The sequence below is a fragment of the Adelges cooleyi genome, unplaced genomic scaffold (assembly GCF_023614345.1).
Source record: "Adelges cooleyi isolate 19-005CV unplaced genomic scaffold, UGA_ACOO_1.1 ACOO_flye_CR_arks_rails_tigmint_CR_PRNA_793, whole genome shotgun sequence".
NCBI lineage: Eukaryota > Metazoa > Arthropoda > Insecta > Hemiptera > Adelgidae > Adelges > Adelges cooleyi.
The window spans coordinates 181,245-191,596 of record NW_026096506.1 but is presented as its reverse complement, the minus strand read 5'-3'; the positions used below and the strand labels follow the sequence as shown (position 1 = coordinate 191,596).

The following is a 10,352-nucleotide window of genomic DNA, read 5'->3' as shown; positions in this document are numbered from 1 at the left end:
TGAATTATCACTTACATAGAATTAGTTTGAACTGGAGCGATGAGTTACATTAGAGTGTATTTGAGTAGGTTACTATGTGTGGTTTATACATACTATCCATAAATTCGCATCGAAGTGTTTATTTAACCCGTCACCACTCGCAAGGTTTCCGATACCGCGGGATAAAAATGTACCCCATTATAATAAATATGTTAAAATACATGTTTAAATAGCGCTATTACAAAATATAATTGTTATTTAATTGAGATTATTAAATTTATCATTATTACTAATAAATAATTGTTATTAGACATTTATTTAATGCAAAAACATTTTGATATAGATCTAACCCTCTGATTAGATGGTCTACGGTTCCACTGAGTGCCATATTTCACATAAAAAATTGCCCATAAACAATTAGAGGTAAATCGTCTTCAGATGTATCAATGTGACCTTTGGTGGCCCTTTTGGCTTTTGGCCCTTTTGGCTTCAACATCAAAGTTGATATTAAAATTCTGACTTGCTCAATAATCCGTACCTTAGATTTTTCAAGTAATCCGTTTATGTAACTATCGAGTTAATTGCCGTCACGCGAAACTAACACGGTGTAATGTTTTAAATAAAAGAAAAATTATAATATGTTAAACAAATTGTCAATAAAGTATAACGCGGTAACAACTTATTAAAAGGTTAAAGTGGGAAAGTTAAAATATTAAAATGTAGGTTCGTAATAATCGATTGGCGAAAAGTTAACATGGTTTTTAAAATGAGATATTGCTTACAAATCATTACACACAAAAAAAGTTCGACCAACAAAAAATATATTCTGTAATGTTCAGTTTGGCTTCTGCAGGAAGACTTTCATAAAAATAGGCAACTCAGGTGGCGTTAAGTACGGTATTATTTCTTAAGTCTCGAAATTACCATCTTCCATCATGTAAACAATTATTTATACAGATAAGCGTAACAGTCGTTTTCCGTTATCTGTTTTTTTTATCGTTTGGAATATATCGATAAATGAAATTTTAATATATAAAACCAGATTCGATTTCTTTTGCCAATACATTTGTTGAATACTACAGTCTTTTTTTCCCCCCCAAATAATCGCTAACCTAGGAGGGAACTGTTTGCACGCTACTTCCTCCCAGGCAGCATCATTTATTAGCATTCACTACAATGAAAATTGTAATTACAAAATTCCGTTTTTCTCTTCGCGAGGCGGACTCACAATTTTAACTTACTACTAGTGTACATCTTCTTGAACATTTACTCAAACATACATATGTAACAACCCTGTAGCCCTGTACGTATGCATTGCAGGCTGTTTGAGTCTTGTCACAATCGTGGTGATAGGTTTTTAGATATTTAATAGAATAACTTCAGAGTCAATCACAAACATTTAGTTTAATATACTTATAAAACATGTACAACGACAAACAGTTAATAGCATAAGTTCAGTATGCTTCAAAAATATGATGATTAAGACAATTATAAGCCACTTAAGACTTCAAAAGAAGATGATAGGTAGAAACTTCAAGTGTAGTGTGTCGTGGTCCCAGCACATCTGCCTGCTATGACTGAAGTTCTCCCTTATATGCTGGTCCGCTCGTTGAATGGCCGTGGGAATCCTCGCAATTATCGAAAGTCCGCGCGTGGATGACCTCGCTCGTCCATGACATCCGCTTATGTCAACGGTGGAGGAAGGGTAGAGGCATGAGAGTGCAGCCTTCGCATGGTCGAAATTGGCTAGCTTCGATGTGAGATTCGCACGGTAGTTGCCAAAAACGTTAAGTTCCTTTTAGTGGTTGGCCTCGTTGTTGAGGTCAACTGTGAACAGAATTACAAGTTGTCTGCTTTCGCAAGATGCTGTAATGACCTGTTGGGTCTGATGTGAAATCGGCACGTGTGGTACATTCATATTTAGCAATATTTAACAATGAGAAGTTATATAATACAATATATAGATATATGTAGTATATGTTAGTCCTAATAAGTTGTACAATGTAATATATATATATAAATATATATGTATCTATTAGCCCTGATGAGGGTGGGTCCTTAACACATAAACATAATTTTTAAATCCTCCGTTTCGGTGGGCCTCACCTAGTCTTTAAGAGCCAGTGGCACAGCACCCGTCGCTCCCCTTGGATACCTGTTTAATGTATATGCAATGCCTCCCCCTCATCAGGTGTCGCCCATGAGTTTTCTATTACTATTTTTCTCCATCCTGTGGCACAAATACTTGATATTGTTTGCATTAGCAACCCTCTAAGCCCGTCTCTCCCCTGCTCTATCCTAAATTTTTTGTTAGTCATTGATGTCTACGAACCTAACAAGTTGCACTTGATTAGGCTGTCTGCTAAATACGTCGTCAGCTGTTTTGCTTGGTCCACCCAAAATGATTGACTCCTACATCAAGGATTACTGCCGAGTGTATTGATGAACAAGCAAATAAATGTAATATTTAAGTTAGTACAAAGAGAGCTGTCAAACCCTCGTGCACAGCCCGGTTTTCCAGGGTGGTGATACGAGATGACGTTTTGAAGGTTTTAATCCACACCGCGAATTTTCTCCCCATTATAATCGAGTATGACTTCCCGCAATCCGCCCGTACGTCCATTTACTGTCTGGTAAGCTCATATTTAGGACGCAGAACGCCAACCTTCGTTTCCAACTGTACTAAGTTATCTAAATAGTCATATTTTCCCAGAAAATGACTCTCTAGCATCACATGAATCGCCCTGTATTTGTTACTAGTCGATTGTATTAAAACTTAGAATAGTATTGTTTTTAGCGAATAATATATTTGGATCAAAATAATCTTACTGTAGTCGTTACTTGGTTGAATTATAGAAGCAGTTGTTTTGTATTTCAATTGTATTTTTATTTTATTTAAACTTTCCCATTTATAAATGATAAGGCTAAAATAAAGAAGATCTGTATTTGAATGAAAAAAATTACATGAATGATAAAACAAAACAAATTCATCTTGATCACGACTAGCTATGAACAGAATTTCCAATATTTACATTTTTATATTAATTTAACCATACACATTAACTTATTTATATCTATTAAATAACAGCCAAAAAGCAAAATAAACTTCTTACAGAAATATTGAAGCAATGTTGCAACAAGACTATTTTGTTCTATTACGTTATCCAACTTACATAAGACCACTGCTGGACTAGATCAATATTGGATACGTTATTTCCGATTGGATCAACGATGGTACGGCCATTCTAGATCGCGCGTCTCCAACTACTCTGTTAAACACGGTTGTAGAGGTTCTGATTTTCCAAATATGGGCTTGAGCACTATGCTAGCTCCGTAACATCCGACAGTGTTCCTCATGTAATCATCGATATTACTCTCTAGTTCCCACAGCACACCGTCGTTGTCGACATCTATGTGTGTGATCGTTCTACAATCCACGCTTTTCTTAACCTAAATAGGAATTTTATAAATTATCCCATCATAAGAAAATCTATAAAAAAACATTCGTACCGGTCATAAGGATTGGTAATAAACAGATTTTAGAAGTAATCTGAGGACCTTGGAAAACATGTGGAGTTGATCATTTTTAATAATTGGGATCAACTATGCAAGAGAATAGAGGAGTTAAAGTGTTTGACGCAACGAAAAGAATAAAGTGTGGCCGGACGAGATGATAAGAAATAACAGGAAGTGCGTTCAAGCGTTGGGAATCGAACACGATTTCCGAAAATAGAACACTGAAATGGATGTGTATGGTTTAAACAGATTCCGAAAGTAATGTTAAGCAATACCATGTATAAAGTAAAGACGCTAAAAATTGAGGTTTCATCATGTTAAAAGAAAGCAAGGTCGTTTATGTTTTCTGTTAAAACACTTAAATAAAAGTATAGTACCAGCTTAACAAATGGAACCTCATTTAATAATAAAAAAAATAATTAGTAGAGTTGGGAAAAAAACTACAATGAAATCGTCACTACGATTAGCGATAATTACTAAAATAGTCATAATTTAGTTAGCTAGCGTTTCTCTTTGACTTGAATTAAAAATATTTGATTTTAAATGGAATGGCATGCCAGCAAACTTGTTCTATGCGGGATTTTGTTTTGCTGACTTGGAACAAACGATAAAATCATGACGAAATCAATTATAAATCGCTAAGCCAGCGGAACAAAATCCCGTGTAGAACAAGTGCGCCAAATTTTAATTCATTTTGACAGATATCGAGAAATGGTGATGACGGGGTCTGAATCATTTTGGCGAAAAACACAAAAAAAAGTGCCAAAAGTAAGACAAATGGTTATGAGAAAAGTAATAAAGTGTAAATAGTGAAAAGTAGATGGATTTTGCGGCAGGAGTGTTAAGTGGATCGACTTGAATGATGAAAAAAACAATTTAATTCGCGATGTGAGTTAATAAAGATAGTTTTAGTAATTGTTAGATTCGATCGTGTTTACCAACCACCATCATGTTTTCTTCTAAAAAACTTTCTTTAGTGTCCCAGCTGTACAGATTCTGCATTCCTTTGATGCGGAAGTATATCACCGATCCGTAAGCTGACCCAACAATGACCATTTTGCACGGCTTCCGACCAACGTTTACTATGCACTTAGGATGGATGCGCTTACGCAGGTCTTTTGTCCGTACCTTAAACATGTCCACACTGGACAAATACGTGAAGTACAAGTAATTGCAACTGGGCGTTTCGATGAGGACCAAATAGAACATGTCTTCAGCTCCGGTTTCTGTACAAGAGATGGTGGCGGTGCGCGGAAGTTTCACTTTGTATCCTTCTTTACCATCGACGTTCCAAACTATAATTGAACGAGTTCCGCCGTCTCCAACATAAATAATAGGGCTGTTGTCGCCAATGTATTCGACCACAATATATTGTAGTCGACTTCGCACTCGGCATATTAGGGGCCTCAACGGTATCGTATGGATTATCTAGAAAAAAATAACACAATTCATTTTTTTAACGTACCCAATTATTATTATAAAGATAAGTAGTATGTACTTAGTCTGTTTAAGTTGCTTGTGTCTCTCGTGGATTAATATTTAATTAATAAAAAAAACCCTATTAGAAACAATAACACGGATTTTTACACGGATGAACGCTATTAGCTGACTGAAGACACTCCCGCAATAAATCTTACTGATATGACATAGCGGCATATCGGTAGGAGGTATCATAAGGGGTGGCGTCATAGCTGACGATATGACTCATCGCTAACACGTGTTTTTATAAATTTTATAAGTAATTTAGTAACGGACTTAAATTCCAATTGAGCAATTTTCTTTATTTTTTGACATTTATAGATAACATTTTTTACAGTTTTCAATAGTTTGACAGAGTTTATGTTAAGACTAAATACTGCATGTTTAGCAACAGGTGATTTATTTTCCTAAATATGTTAAATAATACTCTTACGTAGAGAACACACTGAAAACGGTAATTTGTAATTACTCTGAGGTGATTTAAGAAGCAACTAGACATGTTGCAGAAAATCTGACGGCCGATTCATATGAAGGGGGATTCACTTGTTAGGTTTGGGCTAAGGGCCAACGGTTTTTTAGTTCTTGTTCCAAAACTTACTATGTGGACATTTGTTTTTGTCACAAGTTTTAAATATATGATTTTAAATGTATTTGGGATGTTTTATTTTGTAACCTACTCGGCCGTTCCCGAAGTTGATCCCTAACACTTTGGGATCATTTTCTTTAATAGGTCTGTCTTCGATAGTGTTGACAATTCCAATATCCAACACCCACAGAATACCGTCCTGGCCCATGTATATATCGACTGCGTTTACTATGGCTTCTTGGCCGCCTACATCGCTCATCACCAAAGACGGGAAAGGCCGGACATAGTTGTAACATTGATCGTTGCCATTAAGCGTGACGCTACTTAATGTAAAAGGCACTCCTTCTCTGAAACAACAATTAGAATGATGTGTGGTAATGTGTATCGAAATTAACCACAGATACTGTATTCTTACTTGAAGCGCGGTGAAACCAAAAATACGTGATTGCCGCAAATTTGAAACCTGGTAAAAATTATGTTTTTCGGTATAAATTTTTTATTCTGTAAATAGTATTCTTCCATTTTTTGGTTCGGCCATTGGATGTAATGCCCATTTAGCATGTGAGGTTTACACTGCTTTTTGGCTTTGCGGCATTCGACGTGTTGGGCGGTACCAAGTGAATTGGTGTAGTAAATTAAAAGTATAAAAAAACTAAATTTCATATTATTAATTCTTTTGGCATGAAAAACAATCTGCGAAAAAGTCGCGTCATTTTTGTATTATCAAAAAAAAAAATGTATTATACGTTTGCATTGTTGCTTTGGAAACAAAAATATTATATCTTCTTTTGATAATTCATTGAAATGATAACAAATCGATTAGAAGTAAAAAAAAAAATAACACTGCATAACTATCGAGTAAAATAAATATTCTTAATAGGCGCCTAAATAGCTGCACTTATTTCAAGTGATATTAGTTGGCACATATATGATTGGGTTCCTCGAAAGAAACCTATGAAAGACCTATGGGTCACACATAAAAATACAGAAACCGTAACAATAACAAAAAAAATAATGAAAAAGAGAACATATTGTAATGGCTTAAACATTTACAATGTTGGAATAATGGATGAAAATTAATTACTGAAACAAGATGAATAGATCACGATAAATGACTTAACATATTGAAACAAGAATGAACAATATCTAGATCATAAAATACAGATTGTGTACCTAATAAAAGATATTAGTACAACTATAAATATCATAAATGTATCATTCCTAATATTTCAAAAAAAAAAAAATGGCTATGGACATCGGTTGGGAGGACGTTAAGCCGATGGTGACGACGGCGGCTGTACACTAGGGCCGTCTTGGGTAGCTTGGGTTGAGTGGACCTCCCAGTCCACAGTAACCAACGCCGGTAGCTCCTCTGTATAGCGTAGAAGAAAAATATTAATTATAAGAAAATAGATAAAAAAAAAATTGACTTACCCCCCGGCGACGACTGGCCGACGACGAGAAAACCCGTCCCTAGCATCTCCATTTCGATGGTAATGCCAATTCCAAGACCTTTGTATCCTACAGGAAAAAAAAAATTGAAAAAAATTTTAATCGAAATTAAAATTGAAAACATAAAAAAAAAAATTGCAACTTACTGTCGGCGAGGTATTGCACCGCACGCTGCTTCTGGGTGTCGTTCATGATTGTGGACATTGAACTGAAACTAAAAACCGATCTCTGAATCGGGCCCCCGATGATTTCAGAGAAAAATTCTCTCCCACCAATTTTGAAATTAGTCTAATCCAGTTCTAGCGCTATCTATCCGTTTAATATTTAGTTAGTAAAATATATTTTTGCTTTCATTTACTTTTAAGCCCGCTACATACTGAAGACTTCGGCCACCGTCCTCGTTTGTGCCAGAAGGTCAAAGTACTCCGTTACTTTGTCAATATTTTGCCAGTACTTTTCAGTTGTTGACGACCGATCCTTCAAAGAATTCCGGCCAGGGAAAGTCTTGTAAAATACCTAAAAATGAAAATAATAAAAAGGACCTTTATTGTTATCGAATTCCCAAAACAACGTACCCAAGTATACCAACAGAGTAGTGCAAAATTGTATTCCAATAATGTTTAGCTTCGATACGGGCCCAGAGAAGGGATCCTTTTTAAATTTTATAAGGCCACCCTTTCCCCTTCCTTCTAACCTAATCCAACCTTTTTTTCCCCACATGCATCCGTACAAGCCCGGCTCAAGCGTTTCAACACACCTAGGCAAACTTAAATTTTGCCGCCCCTAACTATGAAATAATTATGCAATATTATTTTTACATCAAATATTTGTTTATACAAACAAAACCAAAATAAACGAATTTTTTAAGTTAAATGTCAGTTATAATAATAATTGTAGATATATGAAATAAATCAATTTTGTACCAGAATAATAAAATTACAGTAGGTTCGTCTCCAGTCCCAATAACTTCATACTTATTCAGCGAAGGGTAGACAACCACATATCTAACTTCGCCAAATTCAAGATCATAAAATACTAAAAAAGAAATTAATAATTAGTAATAACTGAAAATTTGTGGAAGAAATTGTCGATCTAAAGCTCAGTGTGTTTTTTTTTCAATATATACAATACAATATATATACAATTTATATACATATAAATAGTTCAACATTGCAACATTACAGAAAATATATTATAATATACTATATAATACACACTAATCCGATTCCCACGTAAATATTTGCTTACAGCAAACGGCGCAATGTAAGTGTGCCGGATTAATGTGTATTATATAATACATTGAGATTTTATCAACCGAAATCCTACACTGGTGAACTACCTTACAATTCGTCTGAGGTAATCTGTTATGATATTTTGCCACATCATTGCAGGAATCACTACAAATTGTGCATCCGTCAATATCATTATCAAATTCAGTATAGATAAAATTAAATGTTCAAATATTTGTTGATACATATATCAAATATATTGTCGTTTGGTATAGAACTGATAATATGAACTATTTGGTTAAATACTGTGACATTAATCGAAGATAAATATTTGATAGTTGATTGGATAGGGTTTATTACTGGAATACACATATTTGATTACTAAACAATTCCATACGTTTGTTTTTTTTCTGGTTGTAGAGTGTTGCTGTGCAATGGATTTTACTGGTTTGTGGATGGAAGAGATCACGGTGATTTTTTTGTACTGAAGCATAAAAAAAAAACAACTATATTAGTTCAAACTTGTATAATAAAAATTACATATAATTTTCATATGACAAAAAAAATAAAACATGAATATGTCAATATATAATTAATTTATAATATAAAATAATTTTGCGATCAATTGTACTAATAAAGTGTAATATAATTGAATACATACGTTTTTTTTGACACGTAGAGGGCTGTTGTATTTGATTTGACAAAGTTTTTTTTTTCCTGTAATATAAACAATTTTTAAAAATTAAATATAATTATAAAAGTATTACTTTTTTAGTTTTTCATGGAAACGGCCTTTAAAAAAATTAAATGTTTTATTTTTATATCTTGTTGCATAATTAGTTTAATATTTAAATTTAAATATTAAAAAATATCAATAGTTTTTGATTTAAAAAAGCTTTATCATGAACATAAAAAATTGGAAAAATTAAAATATATTTTTAAAAATATTTCATTTTTAGTTTTTTGTCTTGGAAGCAAAAATCATATATATTTATATATATATACGTAAGCCAACGTATAATTAATTTATTTTAAAATTTAAATATTAAAAAATGAGTAATAATACAATTGTTTACATACGTTTTTATGTTTTGCACGGTGAGTAGTACATTTGTGGATGTAATCTGCAGAGCACTCTTCAGGTTATGTCTTAGAGGACTGAAAATTCGGCGAACGAATAACCAAAAAGCTAATTTCTACTTGTGTTTATTTAATATTTTTTGTAAATATCATCAAATTTAAATAATTTGAAGTTAGGAACAATCATAACAAGTTTTGCTTAAACAATACTTTTTGTAATTCGTTTGACATCGCCGAATCTATAGTGTGAATCAAAATTTTCTATATGTACATTTTGTCGGAAGGCCTTTCGGTCGTCTTCCACTGCAGCATTACACTCGCTTGTTTTGTGCTCTTTGCTACCACACTTCCGGCAAAGCCAGTGGGGCTCGGGCAGTCTTTGATGACATGGCCATTAACCAGACACTTGTGGCACTTAACTTGCCCTCTCGTGTCGTTTGGCTTGTCACTTCGGCTCTCGTTGGATTGTCGTTGTTGACCTACCTGGGCCGCTTCTTCCTTTTTCTTTTTCCTCCGACCTTGTTTTCCGACTGGGCGGGAAGGTTGGCTGGTGGCCTTCTCCATGGCACCGGAAGAATCGCCCACCTAGATCAGGGCCATTGTAGTTGACGGCCACATGCCGCCGCTTCAAGTACTTGTAGCAGCGCGGGCCTTTGTCTTCAAGGACCCTGACGCGGCAGTTGTTCCAGTTGGTCCAGACCCTCTTAGGTAGACCCTCTTCTAAGGTCCGAGCTAGCTGTGCCGCTACCTTAGTCGGAACTATTACATAAGCTAACCCCGCGGTGCCCGCTTTGCCCTTCGTGATGACAAGTAGTAGTACCCCTTCTTGGAGTGGTGCCGCCGGTCCCTCGCTTACTACCTTTTTAATGGCTGTTTGGAGGTCCACGGCTTCCACCCACTCTTGGATATCCAAGATCAAGACCGTCGCCTTTCTATTAGGCCTATTAATCTTGACCTCCGGTTCTACTTCCGTGCTAAGCTTAGCAGCCACCTCATCCGCTTGCGCAGGGGTACCCCTAAGCTGCAGTAAC

The 10,352-nt window shown here is 35.0% G+C and overlaps 1 protein-coding gene across 1 annotated transcript; it reads right to left on the bottom strand.

The window, feature by feature from the left end:
- Nucleotides 1–3,243: 3,243 nt before the first annotated feature.
- Nucleotides 3,244–9,885, bottom strand: LOC126845467 (uncharacterized). The gene is made up of 5 exons (XM_050584114.1): nucleotides 9,746–9,885; nucleotides 5,976–6,212; nucleotides 5,652–5,907; nucleotides 4,438–4,923; nucleotides 3,244–3,429 (listed from the first exon to the last, which is right to left on the bottom strand). Exons 1-5 carry the CDS (start codon nucleotides 9,883–9,885, stop codon nucleotides 3,244–3,246), a joined length of 1,305 nt encoding a protein of 434 aa, XP_050440071.1.
- Nucleotides 9,886–10,352: the final 467 nt, after the last annotated feature.

Coding starts and splice junctions, on each gene's coding strand:
- LOC126845467 (XM_050584114.1), bottom strand. CDS start 9,885: ATGGAGAAGGCCACCAGCCAACCTTCCCGCCCAGTCGGAAAACAAGGT. Junction 4,924..5,651: donor TCAACTTCGGGAACGGCCGA/GTAGGTTACAAA, acceptor ATTTTTTTCTAG/ATAATCCATACGATACCGTT. Junction 3,430..4,437: donor TAGAAGAAAACATGATGGTG/GTTGGTAAACAC, acceptor ATTCCTATTTAG/GTTAAGAAAAGCGTGGATTG.